The sequence below is a fragment of the Notolepis coatsorum genome (genome assembly GCF_963971535.1).
Source record: "Notolepis coatsorum genome assembly, chromosome: 13".
In the NCBI taxonomy this organism is placed as follows: domain Eukaryota; kingdom Metazoa; phylum Chordata; class Actinopteri; order Aulopiformes; family Paralepididae; genus Notolepis; species Notolepis coatsorum.
In genome coordinates, this window is record NC_140177.1 from 110,903,753 (window position 1) to 110,927,787 (window position 24,035).

At 44.1% G+C, this 24,035-nt stretch overlaps 1 protein-coding gene across 3 annotated transcripts in view; it reads left to right on the forward strand.

The window, feature by feature from the left end:
* Positions 1–19,494, forward strand: part of asap1a (ArfGAP with SH3 domain, ankyrin repeat and PH domain 1a) — a 172,025-nt gene extending 152,531 nt beyond the window's left edge. For 2 of the 3 annotated variants that reach the window (XM_084327854.1, XM_084327855.1), the window contains exons 23-30: positions 2,193–2,300; positions 2,717–2,942; positions 6,744–6,902; positions 7,929–8,004; positions 9,260–9,324; positions 9,445–10,256; positions 12,162–12,284; positions 15,205–19,494. In XM_084327854.1, coding sequence (XP_084183980.1) covers positions 2,193–2,300; positions 2,717–2,942; positions 6,744–6,902; positions 7,929–8,004; positions 9,260–9,324; positions 9,445–10,256; positions 12,162–12,284; positions 15,205–15,279 — 1,644 coding nt within the window. In that variant the 3' untranslated portion in view covers positions 15,280–19,494. The remainder of the gene's footprint in view (positions 1–2,192; positions 2,301–2,716; positions 2,943–6,743; positions 6,903–7,928; positions 8,005–9,259; positions 9,325–9,444; positions 10,257–12,161; positions 12,285–15,204) is intronic. The other variant, XM_084327856.1, reaches the window with a different exon arrangement.
* Positions 19,495–24,035: the final 4,541 nt, after the last annotated feature.

Below are 24,035 nucleotides of genomic sequence, written 5' to 3' on the forward strand. Positions count from 1 at the left end.
AGTACTCTAATTCAGCCATTGGCAATTCAGCTGTTGGGTGGGGGGCGCTGCTGAGCGGTCCCCCGACCGGACCACGTATATCCTTTCCGCAACGGAATTCGGTTTCCGGGTTCCTCTGATTGGCCGCGATCCCCACGTGACCCGCCCCCCTATCCACCACTCTGCTCTGCCACTGCCGCGTGCGGCCGAGCGAGCGGCCGCGGACTCGCTCGCTTCCTCAATTTATACGCATGGAAGTATTGACTGAATGAATGAAAACTTTATTTAACAGATTGCAGAATGGGTACAATACAGTACGGCTCAATACACACAATTGTTAAGGGGATGCAGACCTGAGAAAGACGTTTGTCTTGTTTACATCAGGGTCCCCCATTTTCAATTCATATAGACGACTACGCCGTAACAAATCATTAAAAAAAGATACCGTTAACTGGAATATGTTGTGCCTTTACACATATGTTGGATTATGTAATTGGTTTGTCATGACAAACAAATAAAAAAATCGCGATTTACCCGCTGGCTACAACAACACTTGTAGTCCGGCTGTTTGGTCCGGACTATCGGACCAGAAGTCGATAGTCCGGTTTTTCGGGTTTGTGTGAATGCGCAGTCGAACTCGGTCCGCGGACCAAACATGCGAACTCTGTCCTCCAAAAAACATAGGTCTCGGTTCGCCTTCATCGGACCAAACGTAGTCAGTCAGGCATCTTGGGTAGAAGGAACACTGCAGCTTATTATTATTATTAATACCGCGCGCAGCACACTGCATCTATCTATCTATCTGTGCATCTTGGGTAGAAGGAAGAAGAAAAAAACACGGCTTATTATTACCATGGTGCACGGCATTACAAGCACACTGTGTAAACATGTCTCGTGGACAGACTTGGGTGATCCGCTGATCTGGAGTCAGACATGGCTCGCAGTCCACACACACAGACACACACACACGCGCGCGCACACACGGGCTCGCAGCCACACACACACATTTCCACTCTATCAATGCCACGCCTCTGCTACTATCACTGCTACGCAGTTTGTGTATTTCCGCATTTCACTTCCTGAAGGGGAGGGATTTCCACTCTCCATTGTGTCCAATAGACGAACGCCCTTTTCGACCGTGTGACATTGTTCAGAAAGTTCGGTGCGCCTGACAAATTGCTATGTGAACGCAGACGAACCAAATGAAGAATGCAACAATGTTGCAACTTCACCACCAGAACCGCACAGAGTCCACCAAAACTATATGTGAAAGCGACCTCAGACCGACAAAAAAAAATTCTAACGGAAACCTTGCCTCACACGCGAACATTCCCACCCTAACTTCAGTCTCCCGGATTTGGAAACTTGCTTCAATTTATCCTGTGTGTGTGGACAACAGCTTAGTGTCCGTGCACATGTTCATGGATCTTTGGGATCGTGGTCATAGACATCTTTACTCCCACTGAAATCGAAAAAAATATCGCGATCTCGACTCATTTCTAAATTATGATGATTTTCTTTTTACTTTGAAAAAGACTTCAATATTTTTTTTTTTACTTTACTTTTTTAAATGATGATGAAAAATAAGAATCGTGTGAGAGAATCGTGATCTCAATTCGTAGAGAGAAAAATCATGATTCACATTTTAGCAAGAATCGTGCAGCCCTACTGAAAACCCATAGTGTGCCCAGCCTCATGTTTTCTAGTATGACTTCATTCTGTCTGTCTCTATTGTCTCCAGCTCGTGGAGCCTCATGTTCTCTAGTATGACTTCATTCTGTCTGTCTCTATTGTCTCCAGCTCGTGGAGCCTCATGTTCTCTAGTATGACTTCATTCTGTCTGTCTCTATTGTCTCCAGCTCGTGGAGCCTCATGTTCTCTAGTATGACTTCATTCTGTCTGTCTCTATTGTCTCCAGCTCGTGGAGCCTCATGTTCTCTAGTATGACTTCATTCTGTCTGTCTCTATTGTCTCCAGCTCGTGGAGCCTCATGTTCTCTAGTATGACTTCATTCTGTCTGTCTCTATTGTCTCCAGCTCGTGGAGCCTCATGTTCTCTAGTATGACTTCATTCTGTCTGTCTCTATTGTCTCCAGCTCGTGGAGCCTCATGTTCTCTAGTATGACTTCATTCTGTCTGTCTCTATTGTCTCCAGCTCGTGGAGCCTCATGTTCTCTAGTATGACTTCATTCTGTCTGTCTCTATTGTCTCCAGCTCGTGGAGGCGGCAGCAGGGAAGTTCAACCCTCATGTCCACGTCGAGTACGAGTGGAACCTTCGCCTGGAGGAGATTGACGAGAGCGATGATGACCTGGACGACAAGGTACCCAAACCCATCCCCCTTGTTACTTTTCCTTCTGCTCATACTTCTAGTCATTTATCTGTATTCAAAGTATTAACTCCTACTTTGACCCGAGTAGTTTTTTGGTCCTAAGAGTAGTTAATACAATGAGATATTTTCTTTAAACAGTATATGAGTCATTCTGGATTCATCTCTGGACTTATAACTGATACCAGGTTTGTTGATATGATAAAAAAGAAGAAAAAAAAGGACCACCTTCAAACCTATGACTTACAATGCCTCACCAAAATAAGACCTTGCAAAAAGGAGTACTCTGTCATTTTATGAGGGGACACGTTTGCAACTCTTTTACTTGAGTAGTTTTCCAGACAAGTACTAATATATACTGTATTTCAGCCCTCGTTCCACCTCTAAAATTCCTGTTCTCTCTTCTGCAGCCGAGCCCAGTGAAGAAGGAGCGCTCCCCGCGGCCTCAGAGCTTCTGCCACTCGTCCAGCATCTCGTCCCAGGACAAGCTGACTCTCCCAGGCTATGCCCCGCACAGAGACAAGCAGCGACTGTCTTATGGGGCCTTCGCAAACCCCAGCATCTACGGCACCTCCACCGACACGCCGCCCTCACCCGGGCCCGACACCACGCTGCCTGGCCGGGGCCAAGGGAAAGGTACAGTTGGGACCTGTAGATTTGTGACAGTTGTTGGGAGGTTGAGTTTCTAGAACAAAGCACCAGTACTCAGCACTCAGTACTTCCTACAGTGTAGCAGGCTACTAGCGTCTCAATACTTCCTACAGTGTAGCAGGCTACTAGCATCTCACAGTACTTCCTACACAATGTAGCAGGCTACTAGCATCTCACAGTACTTCCTACAGTGTAGCAGGCTACTAGCATCTCACAGTACTTCCTACACAATGTAGCAGGCTACTAGCATCTCACAGTACTTCCTAACAATGTAGCAGGCTACTAGCATCTCACAGTACTTCCTACAGTGTAGCAGGCTACTAGCATCTCACAGTACTTCCTACAGTGTAGCAGGCTACTAGCATCTCACAGTACTTCCTACAGTGTAGCAGGCTACTAGCATCTCACAGTACTTCCTACAGTGTAGCAGGCTACTAGCATCTCACAGTACTTCCTACAGTGTAGCAGGCTACTAGCATCTCACAGTACTTCCTACACAATGTAGCAGGCTACTAGCATCTCACAGTACTTCCTACACAATGTAGCAGGCTACTAGCATCTCACAGTACTTCCTAACAATGTAGCAGGCTACTAGCATCTCACAGTACTTCCTAACAATGTAGCAGGCTACTAGCATCTCACAGTACTTCCTAACAATGTAGCAGGCTACTAGCAGGCTACAAATGTCCTAACCTAGTTGTACAGTAAATGACCAAGTAAGGCTTTGTCAATATTCCAATGTACAGTGTAAAATGTGTGTGTGCCCCCTTCCCAACCCCCCCCCCCCCACCTCCAATGTACAGCCCTCACCCAACCCACCCAACCCCACCCCACCCAACCAACCTCCTCCAATGTACAGTTTCTATGCCAAATGTATATACACTCCTTTTCTGGACACTTTTGTATCACAAACAGTACTGTATTTGCAAATCTGATATGTCATAAATGTATAGATGTAGCAGTACTGTCTATCTGTATGTCATGTATGTCATATATGTTATGATGAATTGAAAATGGGGGACCCTGATGTAAACAAGTCGAAAGTCTTTCTCTGGTCTGCATCCCCTTAACAATTGTATGTATTGAGCTGTACTGTACTGTACCCATTCTGCAATCTGTTAATAAACTTTTCAATCAATCAATCAATCTCACAGTACTTCCTACAGTGTAGCAGGCTACTAGCATCTCACAGTACTTCCTACAGTGTAGCAGGCTACTAGCATCTCACAGTACTTCCTACAGTGTAGCAGGCTACTAGCATCTCACAGTACTTCCTACAGTGTAGTAGGCTACTAGCATCTCTCAGTACTTCCTACAGTGTAGCAGGCTACTAGCATCTCACAGTACTTCCTACAGTGTAGCAGGCTACTAGCATCTCACAGTACTTCCTACAGTGTAGCAGGCTACTAGCATCTCTCAGTACTTCCTACAATGTAGCAGGCTACTAGCATCTCTCAGTAATTCCTACAGTGTAGCAGGCTACTAGCATCTCACAGTACTTCCTACAGTGTAGCAGGCTACTAGCATCTCTCAGTACTTCCTACAATGTAGCAGGCTACTAGCATCTCACAGTACTTCCTACAGTGTAGCAGGCTACTAGCATCTCACAGTACTTCCTACAGTGTAGCAGGCTACTAGCATCTCACAGTACTTCCTACAGTGTAGCAGGCTACTAGCATCTCACAGTACTTCCTACAGTGTAGCAGGCTACTAGCATCTCACAGTACTTCCTACAGTGTAGCAGGCTACTAGCATCTCTCAGTAATTCCTACAGTGTAGCAGGCTACTAGCATCTCACAGTACTTCCTACAGTGTAGCAGGCTACTAGCATCTCACAGTACTTCCTACAGTGTAGCAGGCTACTAGCATCTCACAGTACTTCCTACAATGTAGCAGGCTACTAGCATCTCTCAGTAATTCCTACAGTGTAGCAGGCTACTAGCATCTCACAGTACTTCCTACAGTGTAGCAGGCTACTAGCATCTCACAGTACTTCCTAACAATGTAGCAGGCTACTAGCAGCTCACAGTACTTCCTACAGTGTAGCAGGCTACTAGCATCTCACAGTACTTCCTACAGTGTAGCAGGCTACTAGCATCTCACAGTACTTCCTACAGTGTAGCAGGCTACTAGCATCTCACAGTACTTCCTACAGTGTAGCAGGCTACTAGCATCTCTTTTTTTATCCTCTTTTTCTCCGCCTGATTTTCTGTGCTTTTTCCTCCCATCCCAATTTAGTCGTTATGCCAATTCCCCCCTCCCCTACCTGGTCGTTGTGCGCATGTGCCCCCTACTGGTCGGTCTAGGGAGCCATGCGGTCTACCACATGCTTCCTCTGACACATGCAGAGACAGCCAGCGGCTCTCTTTTCACCTGACAGCGCGGACTCTCATTGGTGAAGTGTAACGCGTGGGAGGTCACGCTGCCTTCACCACTTCCTGTCTTTTGCTGTGCAGGCGCCCTGACCTGTAGGAGTCGCACTCCACAACGCCAGATTACCACCCATCAACTTCCCTCCCACTAACTCAGCCAAACGAGTTAGTATGCCGGCTGGCCCAAGCCGGAGGCAATGCTGACAGGCTACTAGCATCTCTCAGTACTTCCTACAGTGTAGCAGGCTACTAGCGTCTCAGTACTTCCTACAGTGTAGCAGGCTACTAGCATCTCACAGTACTTCCTACACAGTGTAGCAGGCTACTAGCATATCTCAGTACTTCCTACAGTGTAGCAGGCTACTAGCATCTCACAGTACTACTACTTCCTAGTTCCTACAGTGTAGCACTGCAGGCTACTAGCATATCTCAGTACTTCCTACAGTGTAGCAGGCTACTAGCATCTCACAGTACTTCCTACACAGTGTAGCAGGCTACTAGCATCTCACAGTACTTCCTACACAGTGTAGCAGGCTACTAGCATCTCACAGTACTTCCTACAGTGTAGCAGGCTACTAGCATCTCACAATACTTCCTACATAGTGTAGCAGGCTACTAGCATCTTGTTGTGCAATCATCTACTGGAGTCTTGCGTGTTGCCAGATTGGTCTGCATACATGAGTGGGAAGGGCGTGTTCTCAGTGCCTCAGGGCTGGGATAGGGGAAGGTAGGCCTACTGTGTAGGTAAGACTTACCGCCAGGAATGTTACGCCTTCGGGCTACACAAAGTAGACAGGAGTTTGACACAGTTTATGAATGTCTTTATTCCATATTTCACAACAGTTTCTTTGCGGTTTCAGTGTTTTCAGTGCTTGTAATCATACAGGTATTGATAATTATTTGTACAATGACAGTTGATCATATTGAGATTATTTGTTTATGTATATTGATGGTTGATTTGTGTTGTCTTGTCATCTTGACAGCTCACTCGTCAATAGCGTTATTTTGTTCCTAGATGTACAGTATACCTTTTTATAAACACCTCTTGATTGTTAGCCAATGTAAAATCTTTGTTCCTATGCTGTATCATAAAATAAATTAAATCTCTTTTCTGTATCCCAGTGCTTTTTAATTAAGTCTAATAGAACAGATGAAATATAGCAGAAAGTTAATGTTCCTGAGGATTTGTTACTTAGTCAAGGGGTTTTGTAGTGAATGAGGCCTGTTTGTAATCAAATTAAAAGATTGTTTTCTGTGTCCTACCATCCACTATTTTGACTAGAAAGTCTTGCTCGACCGATCAGCATCTCATATTTTTATTAGAAAGTCTTGCTTGACCAATCACCATCCACTATTTTGACTAGAAAGTATTGCTCGACCAATCACCTCACGTCTCTGGCTCACCTCTCTCCAGGTCCCTCCGTTGGCCCGCCCACCTCCCTCCCTCTGAGCTCCCAGTCTAGCAGTGGAGGAAGCTCCACCCTCAAGAAGAGACCCCCGCCACCGCCCCCAGGGCACAAGCGCACCCTCTCTGATCCGCCGAGCCCCGTCCTGCAAGCTTCTCAGAGCAAAGGTTTGAATATTTCACCGGGTTCAACGGTTGAAAATGACAGTGATGGAGACAGTATAAAAACTCTTGTCTTTACCTAAGTAACAGTAGAAGTACCTGCTAGAATACACGCTGGTATAAGTTACAGTATAAGTAGAAGAAGTACAAATAGAACTCTATTTTGTACATTAGATTTTCCCAGATATATCATTGCTATGGGCTGTAGTATGTCAGTGCTTGGGAGCACTTTTAAAGTGTTTGGTGGTACAGTTATACTGCCTCTGATTACTTCCTCTTCAAAGTTGGTACGCTTGAACGTTCATTTTGTCCTGTGTGCAAAACGAGTAACTGTAGGGTTCAGATAAATGTAGAGGTGTTAAAATGACATTTCCTTTGAAACGTAGTGGAGTGGAGGTAAGGTCCCTAACATGGAAATACAATTACCTCAAAACTGTACATCCAGTTACTAGGTTACTGTACCTTTCTCCCCACCTGAGAATAGAGCTACATGATTCTTGACCAAAACTTCTAAAAGCATCTTTGATGGTACTTTTATTTTTTTGTAGTATTGGTTGTATCCAAACTAATCTCAATATGGCACTCAGTGCTCAAATCTTGTAGAATTGTGTGTAGCCTTACACCAACCTCTGGAGAGCGGGGGAGGGTAAGCGATCATTTCCTCATGGTCACCGTTTCGACCAAGAGTTAAATTAAGAGGCAAAGAAAGCTGATGTTTCTCTTGCCATCTGTAGTTCAGCTTTGCTGCTCGTTGGATTCACTTCCTCCTTCGAGTGGTAAAATGGCTACAAGAGAGAGTGGAGTTCTCCATGCCTAGCTGTACTGTGTGCTGTTGTTGTATGTTGTTTGTTAACATTGTATTGGGGTGTATAGGTCAACGGAATTAGATATTACACAGCACCACTATGTCATTGTCCAGACTATATCACTTTTTGAATGTGTTGAATAGCTGTGACAACAAAAATAAAGTAATAATGTGACGCATAGTCACAGACGGCAACTGACCTTTGACCTCTGTGGTTTTTGACACAGGAATTGATGCCACTCTACCGTCAGCAAATCGAACCTCGCCTGCTAATAAGTTTGAAGGGATCCAGCAGCAGCAAAGGTACACAGACTTCATCTATTTATCTATCTATCTATCTATCTCTTTCTGTCTATCTGTGTCTGTGCTGTCTATCTATCAAGTTTCAAGTTGTTTTATTTGTCACATAAGTACATTTACATTACAGTGAAATGCTTGGTTTTGTATAAGCCCCCTAAGAGTGTGCTTCTTACAGTAAAAATAGAATAAAGACCAAACACTATACTGTACAAAATGCAAAAATGAGGTAGAGATGTAGTGCAAATCTAGTAATAAATAGATCAAATATGCTAATAAAAAAAAAAAGTGTCTAAAGTGAATGTTTAAAGTGAGTGTGTGCATGTGGATGTGTGTGCAATGAATGTAGAATGGATGGGTTAGTGTTACATAGAGGGGCGAATTCACAAAGGGATTGCGCGCCTTTTTCTGACGCTAATCCGGCGCAAATTGCTCTGAAACACAGTTTGCTATTCACAGAAGAGGCGCAACGGGTGAAATGAGGTGGTAACTGCGTTCCATCAGCATTGCGTCCGGTGCAATTAGCGCGTATTTAAATGAGGTAATATGGGCGGAACATGTTCCCCTTTCTATGCAAATGAGCCTTGTCCAAAATCACTCCCAATTCACAACAGCCGGCACAAATTGCACCGAGTAGTTAACGCGACGCACCTACCATCTTCAGAGATATTGTAGTAACTCAGCGACGTGGACAAATGTGGGTGATTTTGTGCGAGCTCCCACGCGCACGCCCGTGTGCGAATCGACGCAAGATTTCTCCCGGTGGTAGATCTCGGCAGGGGGTATGACTTCCCAATGCACTTCCATCAGCGAAAAGGTCGGGGAAAGGTTGGGGCGTGACGTGGAAAAACCTTGCCGATTTTGTGCGAGCCTGTATTCCGATACGCGCAATAATATTCACGGGGGTAGATGTCCTCGTCACGCATTGTCACGTGGGATCACAATGCATTGTCACATGGGATTATCCCCCCCCCCCCCAGCGATATGAACTCATTAGGCGCCAATACCAAGTATACTCTTGTTTCGCCACCAACGCTTTAATGCTTTACTGATTTCAAATGCATTACATCAGGCAGAATAATCACTATTGAGCATCAATCACTTGTCAACAAAGTAAAGTAGAAGTCTCTGCATTCATATACTGTACTGTATCTGCATTCATATACTGTATATTACTCATTATTAATGTAGTTGTTTCGTTTTAAGTTCATCATAAAGATCTAAAGGTTCAAGGTTCTGTTTGATCTTCTGTCTCTTGCAGCACTACCACTAGTAACACAAAGTCTACACTCGGTCCAAGGGTTCTCCCCAAACTACCTCAAAAAGGTAAGGCTTTTTACTTTTTTATTTTACAGTGATCCAAGTAAAAGAGTAAGGGCAGAAGAAAGATTGATTGATTATTGTTCTTCATACAAACCATGTCTTCTCTTTGTTCCCCCTTCAAAGTGGCACTACGGAAGGTTGACACTATCCACCTCCCTTCTGTGGACAAGCCCAGTCATCCTCCGGAGGTCCTTCAGAAGCCCACGTCCTCCCAAGCAGACTCTTCCCAGAAGTCTCCGCAGTTCCCTGACACCTCCCCAAAGCCCCTGCAGTTCCCTGACACCTCCCCAAAGACCCTGCAGTTCCCAGACACCTCCCCAAAGCCCCTGCAGTTCCCCGACACCTCCCCAAAGCCCCTGCAGTTCCCTGACACCTCCCCAAAGCCCCTGCAGTTCTCCGACACCTCCCCAAAGCCCCTGCAGTTCTCCGACACCTCCCCAAAGCCCCTGCAGTTCCCCGACACCTCCCCAAAGCCCCTGCAGTTCCCTGACACCTCCCTGAAGCCCCTGCAGTTCCCTGACACCTCCCCGAAGCCCCTCGCCTCCACAGGGGATCCTGCCCAAAGGGTACCCCTCCCCGAAAAGCCACAACTGAGTGAACTGCCTCCAAAACCCCAGATCTCTGACCTGCCCCCGAAGCCCCAGCTTTCGGACCTGCCTCCGAAACCACAATTGTCGGACCTCCCCCCAAGACCGCAGCTCAAAGACCTCCCGAGGCCCAAGCCACACCTGGGCGACATACCAGCTAAACCCTCTGTGAGCGAGAAGCCTGTCCCCGCGGCCGAGACGGCGGTGGCCCCCAGGATGACCGCGGCGGACAGCCAGTCTTCCCTCCAGCAAGGGGAGCTGTCCCCAAGGCAGACCAGCGAGGCCACCAACGGCACCCCGCCCGGGGCCATGGAGGTGCCGGTCCCTTTGCCTCGCAAAATCAACACTGTGAGATGAAGCTCTGTTTTAATTAGAAAGTTCAACACTGTGAGATGAAGCTCTGTTTTAATTAGAAAGTTCAACACTGTGAGATGAAGCCCTGTTTTAATTAGAAAGTTCAACACTGTGAGATTAAGCTCTGTTTTAATTAGAAAGTTCAACACTGTGAGATTAAGCTCCGTTTTGAATAGAAAAGTCTACACTGTGAGATTAATCTTAATTTTAAATAGAAAAATCAAGACTGAGATTACTGAAATGCGGCATGGTGGTGTAGTGGTTAACACTGTCGCCTCACAGCAAGAAGGTCCAGGGTTCGAATCCCGCTTGGGGACCAGGTTTCCATGATGCCAGTTACCCAGGTGGGGTATCTCCCAGGCCTTTCTGTGTGGAGTTTGCATGTTCTCCCCGTGCTCGCAAGGGTTTCCCCCCCGATAAGATAAACCCAATGGAAAAACATGCACAACAATAGATCGCTAACGCTGTGGCGTCCTTGACGAAGACGGACAGGAGCACTTGGATTGGTCCTCTGGCGCGGCTCACGTTGACGCCTGTCTGCTCTCGGCTGCCCTTGGGGGGGAAGGACGACGGGATGGGTTAATCGCAGATACGAATTGCATGCATGCATCGCATGTGTGCCAATTGATGACCTCGGAGCAGGTCCTAAATTATTATTATATAAAAATCAAGACTGAGATTAAGATTAATATTTTTTTTTTTTATCCACTTTTTCTCCCATTTTCTATATTTTCTCCCATCCCAATTTCGTATCATCCAATTCAACCCTCCCCTGTCACGGACGCTGTTTCTTGCCTCCCACAAGCCGGCTGCAATGTGGACTAAGTCATACATAGCACAAGTCCCCTCCGGTACTTGAGGTAACAGCAGTCGCATCTTTTCACCTGCGCAGCTCGATCTCTCAGTGGCGAGGAGTAACGCGTGGGAGGCTCACGCTGCCCCCGACACTTCCTGATTCTACTGCGCAGGCGCACCAACCGACCTGTAGGAGTCGCTGTCCACAACGCCCGATCCCCACCCTTCAGTTTCCCTCCCCGTAATACGGCCAATGTGTATTACTGTGGACGACCAGCTAAACTGAAAGCAAATGTGGAGCGCTGGGCTCGAACTGACGAGCCCAGCGTCTCCAGCATTTCGTGGCGAGTGCCTTGCCCACTACGCCACGTAGCCGCCCAGATTAAGATTAATTTTAAATAGAAGAATCAACACTGAGCTTCATTTTAAATAGAAAAATCTACTCTGTGAGATTAAGCTCCGTTTTAAATAGAAAAATCGACAATAGAAAAATCAACACAGATTAAGCTTAATTTTAAATAGAAAAATCAATACTGAGATTAATCTTTGTTTTAAATAGGAAAAGCAACACTGGGATTAAGATTCATTTGAATTTATAGAAACCTCAATATGAGGGATACTGCGACATTTTCTGTCTGTTAATTCACTGTTACTTCACTGAGCACTTGCCCGTTAGTGGGGGAAGCTGGGGAGCAGGGAATGCTAAACAGTACTAAATAAAGTGACTAGTGTCAAGTGAGTAGAAATGGCAAATTGAGCTTCAAAGTGACACAATATAGAATATAATAGAATAGAAATACTTTATTCATCTCGAGGGAAATTTGGCAAAATAAAAAATATCCCTTTAATTATGTTTGATGATGAAGAGAAAACTGGTCCAAGCTAAATATTGATGTCTCTATACACTCAAGACTCAGATAGGCTATGCAAGATTGACGTTTTGGCTCTCTTTCTAAATTGAAGAGGGTGTCCACTGTCCCATAGGAGTAACAAATCAAATTCTGAAAATGCAGATCCCCTGAAATCTGAATGAAGCCACCTAGAAGCGAGGGCATTATTTATCATGGAATCTTCATAAACACACTCTGATTCCCATTGTTGAAGGGGAAAAGTAAGACCAGACGGGTGAAGACCATCTACGACTGCCAAGCGGATAACGATGATGAGCTGACGTTCGCGGAAGGAGAGGTCATTATAGTCACAGGAGAAGAGGACCAGGAGTGGTGGGTATGTGGCCTTCATTACCTATAGTCCCTACTGCTGCTATGACCTTCATTACCTATAGTTCCCACTGCTGCTATGACCTTCATTACCTATAGTCCCTACTGCTGCTGTGACCTTCATTACCTATAGTTCCTACTGCTGCTATGACCTTCATTACCCATAGTTCCTACTGCTGCTGTGACCTTCATTACCTATAGTTCCTACTGCTGCTATGACCTTCATTACCTATAGTCCCTACTGCTGCTGTGGCCTTCATTACCTATAGTTCCTACTGCTGCTGTGGCCTTCATTACCTATAGTTCCTACTGCTGCTGTGGCCTTCATTACCTATAGTTCCCACTGCTGCTATGACCTTCATTACCTATAGTTCCTACTGCTGCTATGACCTTTGTAACTGAGGGGTACAATTCCCTGACTGTATTGATAAGTATGGTATCATTAAACCACTACCGCTTTATGTACTTTAATTACTGGCCATACAGTACATGATATATAAATATGATGAACACTTCCCACAATAAATCGGTTCCACACAAAGTTATAATTAAGTATTTATTGCAGCAAAAGGTACATAATATACTTCTCTATTATACTTTGAATGCACTTGTAAGGCAAAGGAATGTGCGTAGGCAAATCAATAATGAATGTCCATTCTCTGGTTACGCAGGAGGTAATTATACGACCTGAATCTTAGGGAATTATATCTATGGTGCACTGGTAATATATAGCGGGAGATACTGAAGGGTCCCCCCGGTTGTAAGCCAGCAGGGGTAGAGGATCTGTCGGTAGTAGAGAGTCTGGTCAACGATGACTAAGGAGACTCCAAGTACAGGAGACGGTGCAATAGTCTCTTGATCCACAGACGAATACAGCTGTTCTCCGTAGACTGTAGCTCCACAGTGAAGAAAGCTAGCCTGCCTCAGGCTCTCTGAGGCGCAGACTCGACGTGGCTCCTCACAGGGTAAATCCCACACACGTGTAGGCGTCGGCGATTCTCCGCTCCATAAATCACAGGACCAAAACAAATATAATCCAGCCGTAAATGGCTATGCAGTCGTCGGGTAGATTAATCCAGTGTACATGTCCACACGATCCTCGTCTAGGTCTCCTCGGGTGAAAGCGCCATGAAAGCAGCCCAGCCTGGATAAGCACTCTAGCTGGTACGAGGAAGCGTTGGTGATGCTGGTCACTGTAGAACTTTAGCCGCACGATACACTATACACAAATAGACTATTACTGACTTAATAGAAATATGTCGCACTCGACGGTATAGCGCCAAACTCTGACACTTCAGTTATTAATTCGCACGCGGTCTCAATGCTCTCTTTGGGGCCAAACAGGCCATACTTCACCGCACGGAGTATCGTGGGTGAGGCTTCAACTTTAGTTCCTAAGTGCTTCTGTATTCACCTGCGCCATATTTATATGCACGGCGAACAATCTAGTGCCAACCTCATTTCTGTCTCGTATTCTTGGGCAAGGCCGGGCATGTACAGACATGTCTTGATGGTGGCTTTGAACCTGACTCTGGAGGCATGGCCCTGGCGCCTGTGGACCGCTGTCCAATAGGAGAATGAAATATTATGGTCTGTACTAGGCTAAAGGGATATTCCGTGTATATGTACAAGGAATATACAAGGGATATCAAAACGATATACAAATACTATGCAATATATATCAATCAATAAATATATATATTCGGTTTAATCTGATCCTTTGTAACAACCTTCATTACCTATAGTCCCTACTGCTGCTGTGGCCTTCATTACCTATAGTTCCTACTGCTGCTGTGGCCTTCATTACCTATAGTTCCTACTGCTGCTGTGGCCTTCATTACCTATAGTTCCTACTGATGCTATGACCTTCATTACCTATAGTTCCTACTGATGCTATGACCTTCATTACCTATAGTTCCTACTGCTGCTGTGGCCTTCATTACCTATAGTTCCTACTGATGCTGTGACCTTCATTACCTATAGTCCCTACTGATGCTGTGACCTTCATTACCTATAGTTCCTACTGATGCTGTGACCTTCATTACCTATAGTTCCTACTGATGCTATGACCTTCATTACCTATAGTTCCTACTGCTGCTATGACCTTCATTACCTATAGTTCCTACTGATGCTGTGACCTTCATTACCTATAGTTCCTACTGCTGCTATGACCTTCATTACCTATAGTTCCTACTGATGCTATGACCTTCATTACCTATAGTTCCTACTGCTGCTATGACCTTCATTACCTATAGTTCCTACTGCTGCTATGACCTAGCTAACAGGGATTTTGAAGCGTATAAAATTATGAACAATGGTGGACACCAGTCCATAGATCAGATTTACACAGTGGCCATTTTGCTCTCATCTTTCCACCCTGTTAAGATGTAGCAAAGTTGAGACCAATCACCATCCTAGGAGGGACTACTGGCAAAGAGGTCCCTCCCTGTCTCTACTACTGGCGTGGTGCAATGAAGGTGCACATTATCCTTACAAAGGGCAACCTTTCCTTACAAAGATGGCAATAATCATCTACCAACATGCTAACTACAGAGCTAGCTAGAGCTACAACTAGCTTCCTCTTTGACGCTCTCCTACTACGTTGATCTGATTGGTTGAAGTTAGGCCGTGACAGACGGTGATACAGATGGTTCGTCCAATCACCTGACAAGTATTGCCTGCACTTTACCAAACAGTTTCTCATGACGTCTTCTGAGATGGTTCTGTGCAAACAAACCATCTGATGCATCAGGTTAAGTCCCCAGGTTAAAAGTGAAACCTTTTCACAACCCCTGGGAGTTTTGGTTTTACAGTTTTAAGGAACCGAAAGAGTTCTCAAAACAGTATGCAGGACTTCAGTCAGTCTCATCATTAATGACTATGGAAATCCAGGTACCGTAAATAACCTTTGTGTTTCTGTCTTTCAGATCGGGCACATAGAAGGGCAGCCGGAGAGGAAAGGAGTTTTCCCCATGTCTTTTGTGCACATTCTCTCTGACTGACAGCCAGAGAGACGGATGTGAGGCTCCCACTAGCACAAGCCCCGCCAATCCCTGGCCTCACACCGGACTGTGGGCGGAGTCAATGTAAATATCTGCTGTTGCAAACCAGAAACCAAGAAGAAAAGGAAAAAAACTAAAGAAAATTAAACATGAAAAACACAGAAGAATTACAACCCAGCCTCATTTTAATGAAGTACTCATTGTAATTGTAAATAAAACTGTATTATTCTGCCTACCAGTATTACCGTAGCAACCCAGCATGCAAAAGAAACTGGGTTTGCAGTAGCTATCTTCAGAATGAAGCACTTAAAAAAAGAAATATCGATGTATGCTGTAACTGTACGTATGTGTATAGCTAAACAAAATCTATGTATGTCCATGTAAGTGTATCTTTGTACATATATATGCACACATACACGTGTATATTTATGTACTTATGTACATATACAAGTGTGCATATGTACATTGACCCTGCTTGCGTAGAGGGGTAGGGCTATCTTGTTCGTGTTTCAACAGTATTACCATTTTAGCTGGACTGTCATTGTCTTATCATCTCTCAAACTCCTAGAGGTATTGCTGTAATAGTTATGAGGGGGTCTTTGAAAGGGATTTAATTCAGTGTATCATTCATACGTAAAGTATCATTTGTTATTTTCATGCTGGACCTTATTTTTCTATCTGGTGTCACGCTGATCGATTCCAAGCAACGTCTTGTCATTTGGACCACTGGTGAAACAGGTTGTTTTAAGGTTGCAACAATCCATTGGGGCAACAGTCAAAGAAGGTCCTCAAAGTCCTAAAAAGAAAAGTTCCGTAAAAACACATTTCAGTAAAACACTATAGGAGGTAAACCTTTCCTTGCACTGAGCTTTTTGCTAGCTTTGGTCGCTGCTTCAGAACGTGGCTTCTGTTTTGTACGTCGCTTCAGAACGTGGCTCGTTTTGTAATTATTTCTATCTCTGTACTCGAGTTTCAAGTAATGGATACACTAAAATGTTAATTAACACTATAGTGTGAGCCTTTCACTTGATTTATAAAGGCATAGTTAACTAACCCCCTGCAGCCGTGAGAGCCGCAGCCAACTCCAGCACCTGAAAGCACAACTCACTCGATGGAGGTCCAAGTCATTGACACTGGCAATTTCGATTGGAATTTGATCTGTATGAAGCCAGACGATAGAAAAACAGGGTTTAGGTCATAAATAACCAGAGTATAAATAACCAGAGTATAAATAACCAGAATTTCCCCCTTGTTTCTCCTCCAGCGGCGCATGTTCGCCTCTGTGGTAAAAAACAAACGTATATGAGCATCTCAACAAAACATTATGGAAAGTATTTATTCATGGCATAAATATGAGGATGTTTCTATTTTATTCTGCTTGCTCTGTAATGTCATGTATTTCCAGACATTTAACAATGATCTATAATTCTAATGAGGGTATGGAAGATATTTCCAGTTTTATGAGCTAAGCAGTGTGTGGTTCCTTTACAGTCCCTGCCTTGTTGTTGGTGATGATGGAGGACCACAGTTAAAATAAACTTTGCTACAGTATTCACCTTTTATTATATGGTTGTGTAGTATTATACAGTATGATCAAAACTCTAGGCTAAAATTACCCCCTACAACAAATCAACTTAAATTCTAGATTAATGTGTAGAAATCTCTGTTTAATAAAATGTCCATTCCAAGCATCCATGCATGATCATAAGATACGCATAATGTCAATACTGCATTCTCATAAGAAGTTTGATCAATATACCCGTACTATAATCAATCTGAGTATTGTGATCTAATGTGTATTTTTTGGGTGAGGGGGCGGGGCATGCCCCCCCCCCCCCCCACCAAACTCATCACAGGCTGGGTGCTGTATATTTGCCCTATAATAAAAATTTATTGTGAATATTCCTCATCGTCCAAAAGCTTAGGGCTAGGCTGCATAACACTGGCTTGCCCAGAATGGCATTAAAAATCTGAATTGTCATTTTAGATTATAGTGTGATATTTTTCTTCACCTTGCCCACATTTTGGCCAAGTATTTGCCCTTCAGTTAACTATAAAATACTTACAATACTATCGTTAGCGTTCTTGTAGCCTTCAACTGTCGAACATTTGCTTCAAGATTCTATTAGCCTGCAGCTAGTGGTAACCATTGGCTCCAATGGCAATTGATAATCATGCTAACAAGCCATTGTATGTTTAGTTGGGAGGACAAATGTAGGAACCTTGTTCCATACAGTGACAGATGGTAAAGAAAAATAACCAACTAAAATTCTAAATGAGTCAGAGCTGTACATTAGTCTACTGTATAAAGCCATACTCTTATTGCTATTGTCATATGACATTGGCTCGTATAATACTTGTAAACATTAAACAGTCACACAGTGGCTTTCAACTCATTTCCAGTAGTTTCACCATCCCGCTGTGACTTGAGATTGAATGCAAAAGATCGAAAAATGTTGAACCTGAAAGTCATTTGAACCCTTTCACTACCACACTATAGAAGGTTAACCAGGGTTAACCTGTAGTGTGGTGGTGAAAGGATTAACCCTTTGTCGTGTGGCAGTACCTTCTGTATTGTCGCAGTGAAGGGGTTAACCCGTTGGTAGTGGTAGTGAAAGGGTTAACCAGTGATATTTCCTATTACCCCCCCCCCCCCCCCACACGCACTCATGTGAACCAATGAGATTGAAACAGGAAGGACACCAGGACCTATCGATACAGTCCCCAGGAATTGAGGCCATCTCTTGAAGCCTCAGGTTCCTTAAAAGGACTTGATTCCGTTTACTGTGGAATGTTGTTACATTACTGTTTTTTTTTATCCTTTGCCTTTGAACCGGAGGGGCCAGTTGTGACTGAGGAGGTGTGTGAACATGACTCAGAATGAACTTCATGCTAATCCTCCGTGTTAACTTGTTTTATTTTTTATCTTGTGTTGTCAGACAATGTATGGTTGGTGAATGCCGTATTATACTTGTTGATGGATGGACTGTCAAGTCCAGGGCTTTAGTGAGTATTTATGAAAGGGAGGCACCTATGCTGGTTTCAGTATTGAATCGTTGTTAAAAAGGTTTCAAAAGACTGGACTGGGCCTTGGAACATCTACAAGAAGATACCACTGGCTCTTGTCTGGCGTTCACCCTTTACGGTTGCAAAAGTCAGATGGTTTTGTCGCTCTGCGCATCACATTGTAGGACAGGCGGATCATATGGATAGCCGATGAGCTTTGTATTAGCATGTCTAATGATTTCACACTCCCCTGTTGCCTTTGATGCATCATTTATGAGGTGACCAGGAGAGGTTATTGCCAAGGAATCAAGTCTAAAAATTCCTGAATTGGACCAAAACGAAAAGCACAAAACAGATCATTGAGGCTGATTGTAACAGAAACAGGCATGTTTTTTTCTTGGCAATAGAATGTGTCCTCTGAACATAAAATCTGTATTTTAAAAGGAGGAAATCCTACTACCTGTGGCATCTATAGTCATTTTGATGTCGAAGTAATGATAATACAACGGCTTTGTTGATAAAAAAAAAAAGATTTAAGATGGAGAAAAGGAACAACTTCAAAAGTAGACTTGAATTATGGCACATTTGGAACCCAACAGAGGAGAGGTGTCTCTCCATCAATGTTAAGAAAAGATATATATATATATACACACACACACACACACACATGTTCAACGTTAACATCCGTGCTATAAAACACATGAGAAGCTGTCCTTTATATTGTAACATCTCTGGCTTGTGTGCAGGTCCCCCTGCCTTTCACATTGCAGAATCTAGTTCATCAACACAGACCCTATATAGATTTATACATTTTCACATTTCATTTGGAGGTTAAAAAAATTCAAATAAAAAAGTGCAATCCTAGATTAGTGACTATTTATTTAACCTAGAATTTTATTAAGAGGCCGCATCGGGGGAGGAAGCGAACACATTCCGATGTCGTCAATGGAAACGCATTCCAATGTCGTCAATGGGAACATTCTGATCTCTATGTTGTCACTCTCAAGATGCTGGATGTGTATTGATTAAAAGGTGCTGCCAAAAACGTGCTGTAGAACCCTTTTTTTTTTTTTTTTTTTTTTTTTTATATATACATGATTTTATTGTGAAATATTAACTGGATAGAAATGTCAGTTAGTCCCTGGACATTTTCTTTTCTCCCATACTTGTGCCGTACTTTTGGTTTACCGGTGAGATGGCTGCACTGTTTGATACCGTGTGTGTTGGGTAGGAACTACACTTCATTTGCTCATCGAATAATAAAGATTTGATGGTGAAATATGGACTCTTTCCTCGTCATCTTGGTTATGATTATTAATACGCTTTATTACATCATTTTTCTACCTTCTGAGATGTTGATGGTATGATTATTTTCTGAATAATAACGGTATATATAGATACTGATAATTATATAAAACAATGAAAATCGAATTATTCAGTGACTGAATATTTACGTTCATGTTAGGGACTCTGTCCACAATTAATCTTATATTTGAATTGTATGTTTTTTGTTTAATGCCCTGTTTTATGTTGAAACTTGTTGTGTGCCGTGTTGGTCAGGACTCCCTGGAAGAAGAGATCTTGTATCACAATGGGACATTCCTGGATAAATAAAGGATAAATAAATCTGGCACCTATAAACCTTCAAGGATTGTTAAAGGAACAGGCCAACTTTTTGGGAAATTACAGTGGCTACTGCCACTGCTGGCTCACTGTTCTCGGTCACATTTGCATTAGACGGCTCACTAGGTCCAACACGTCGAAAATGTGATGCAATACTAACGTTACTGGTGGTTTTCTTCATTTTTAGCCTAGTAGCTAATCAGACTGGCATCTACAAGCTGCATGCACAATCACAGTCCATTTCTCCCGCTGTTCATACCCGACTGTGCACTGTGCAGCTCGCGTGAGTGACGTCATCGCGTCATCACACGCTTTGGATTAATTTAGGAGTGAAATGCGAATGAGAGGGTTGAATATTTGTCTCCACTCGCACAGGTTATATACTGTAGAGGCAATTTGCGATAACCTCATCGCACTGTACAGCCCTGTAACTGTAAGTGTAGGAGGATATATATATGACTGAGAGAGTACGTATAAAATTGTCAGGGGACCTTATTCGGAATCAATAAAACAAATAAAAAGGAAAGTAAATTCAAACAATCCCAGATTCACATTTCGAGAATCTACAGTTTTGGAATAGCCTTCAAGTGTAAGACACATTGTTATGAGCATCAAGATTAATTTAGGCATTGTGTAACGTTGTCAACCAGACCAATCTTATGCATTTATACAAACCACAGAGATTTTGTAGTTTCGGGCCGTGAAGTCAGGATAGCTAGGTTAGCCATTTTCAGCTAGCGTTAGCCCCGTCAGTACGCGGCCAGCCAGGATGAATTAATGAAAACTTTATTTAACAGATTGCAGAATGGGTACAATACAGTACGGCTCAATACACACAATTGTTAAGGGGATGCAGACCAGAGAAAGACGTTTGTCTTGTTTACATCAGGGTCCCCCATTTTCATAATTGACATTTAAGACATACACAACATACATGCCATTTATGGCATAGGGACATATAGGTATTTAGTACTGATACATTTGTGACATATACGGTATTCAAATATACAGTACTGTTACTCATAGATCCTGACAGAGTATATACATATGATGGGGAGGGGACTGTACTGTACATTAGGAGGGGGTGGGTGGGAGAGAAATATACATATACGGCGGGAAGAGAATATATACATGCGGTGGGGAGGAGACTGTCTATTAGGAGGGGGTGGGCGTGGGGGGTTTGGACATTTACGGTGGCCTGTTTCGAATTGCAGCCTCCCGTAGGTGCTCTTTAAGAGTGTTTTTGAAAGTGGGTAGTGATTCACATTCCTTTACAGCTTTGGGTAGGGCGTTCCACATTGATGTGGCATAATTGCTAAACGTGTTTAGTCCCTTGTTTGAGCCGAATCTGGGTTTAACATGATTTGTGGAGCTCCCTCTGGTGTTGTGATCGTGGTATTCACTGACCTTTGGGAAGTATTTTGACATGTACATGGGTACCTCGGTCGTGTAGTGTATCTTGTAGACCAGGCCCATTGCAAGTTGCTGTACTCTGTCGTCTACTCTAAGCCATCCTAGGTTGTCAAAGTGGGCAGGGGTGAGTGGGTTCTAGGAGTCAGGTCAAGCAGTAGTCTGACTAGTTTGTTTTGAGATGTTTGTAATTTGGTTTTTAGTGCCTTTGAGGTGCTTTGGTACCATGAGGTGCAAGCATAGTCGTAGTACCCTTGAATGAGTGCTCCTGCCAGAGTCTTCAGGGTATTCTTGTTTACCAGTGTAAGATCCTGATCAAACTGGCCAGTATCACGTCTTCGTCTGTTTGGCCCTCCATCCAATTCCTCTGCGTTGTGTCATTTTAATGGTCCTGACGTCTCCGATACTGGTAGATAAGATCCTTATCTCCCCCGTTAGTGCAATCCATAAACCATACTAATTCTCCACCTCCGTAAGAATTCGACACTTCGACACCGTGAAATACCTTGTGAGGAAAAGCGTTGTTTTATTGCTATAAACAGAACCTCATAATCAGATGTTATCAGATGTTATCAAATTGTATCGTCCTTGAAGAGTCTATTCTAATGATCTTTCGGTGTGTTCTATTGTCCCTTTGCTGTTATGTTCAATAGTGGTCAGGCCTGGTCGTTAGCCTGAACCCTCCTCGTGTTAGCCGAAGCTACTGTAATGATGATGTGGCATTCTCCCTTCCCCCCCCCCTCCGTGGTGGAGGAGGAAGAGTCTCTCCTGGTTCCTTCCCTCTTAGTCTCAGTCAGATTTTAGTCTGCCCTACCCGGAACCACTGTCAGCTTTATAGGATCTTCGTCATAACTATGATAGCCCACCCCTTTCTGGTTGTCATGTGCCGCGTTGTCATGACAACTGCTAACCTTTCACACATTAAAATGCAGTTTCTACTGTTTCATTCAAATAAACCGCTCTCCCTCGCTCTGGGAGACACTCGGTATCAGTGTTATGTCTCAGAGGAATTAAAAACAAACCCCCTCGCTGGCAGTGTGCTGTGACACCGCTTCTTCTCCACCGTCAATATCATCCCGTGATGATAATGATATTACCCTCTTAAAGCAATTTATAAACCAAATATACATTGAAAAAACCACCATTTTCTCTCAATCCCCCCTTGATTCTTATCACCCCTTCAGAATCATAAATCATTATTTGGTTTTTTAATTAATTATGCCAAAAATAGACTGTGGTTGAAGCAAACCAACCTCATCTCTCGTGCACAAAAACAGCCTGATGTCTGTTTGCGCCCCCCTTCGTGCACAAAGGGAACCGAAACCGACCACCAAAACCAACAACATCCAACGACTCATAACAATTGGAGCTCCTCTGTCTGCTCCCAATAATTCTATCCTGTTGTTTTACTGTTTTCCCTCTTATCAACCTTCTATATATATATATATACATATCCTTCTATACATATATCTTCTATATGAATCCTCCATTTATATCTCATACTCCTAATCAATGAACACAGGACTTCTCGCTGTTGTCTCGTCTCTCGTTCTCCTGATTGACTCTGAAAGGAAGTCCCTGTTTGTCCATGATTCACCGCCCGTGCTCTGTTGTTTCAAAACGCTCTCTAAACAGCGTCTCCGCAGGGAAACCCCCTCCGATGTCCGCCTCGTTCTCCCTTGGGCAAACACCGCCTGCGACCGCTGGTCTCCGCCCCGTCGGTCATCTCCGCCCTGTCGGCCGTCTCCGCCCCGTTGGCCGTCTCCGCCCCGTCGATCATCTTGGTTGAGGCTCATCTCCACCGCCGTCGGCCCTCTCCAGACTCTGAAAGCAGAAACACCACGCCGGCAGTTTTTCTGTACACTCGACCCTGTGTTTTCTATTAGTCTACCGTGGCTTTGGGCCTGCAGCTCGTTCTCTATATATTTTTCCTCTGCAAGCCCCTGCCATGGCCACGCCCTTTCAGACTGTTGGACGGTGTGAGTGTCCTACAGCCCATGGCACTATTTGTTCTCTATTAGTCCCCCACCTTCTCAACACCCATATCTAATCCTACAGGGCTGTTCCCTGTTTTGTTGTCTTCCGGCGTGACACCAGCAGCTAAACGATACCCACTCGGCGCTCTACGTTTGTCCCACGGGTGACCCCCAGCGCGCGCCAGTTCTTTCTGGTGACGTGTCCCCTCAAGACTCTGCCTATTTATTAGGTGTGAGAAGGCCCCACTGGAGATCGAACTCCCTCTTATTTCATAATTAAACTTATTTAATTAAACCGCATCTCATCTCTCTGTGCAATTCTTATTTAACCCATTCAATAATTAAACTATTTAATTAACCTGTATATCGATATTATTATTATGATAATAACATACAACCGAGCATCGCTCTAACATACAACAGAGCAGGTTGGTTCCCTGCCCCTAACTCACATACATACTCGTACTATCATCTAACATACAACAGAGCTGTCCGTCGCTCTATACCCTACGGGGCTGTCTACCGTCGCCCTGGAGCTGTCACCGTCGCTCTATACCCTACGGGGCTGTCTACCGTCGCCCTGGAGCTGTCACCGTCGCTCTATACCCTACGGGGCTGTCCACCGTCGCCCTGGAGCTGTCACCGTCGCTCTATACCCTACGGGGCTGTCTACCGTCGCCCTGGAGCTGTCACCGTCGCTCTATACCCTACGGGGCTGTCTACCGTCGCCCTGGAGCTGTC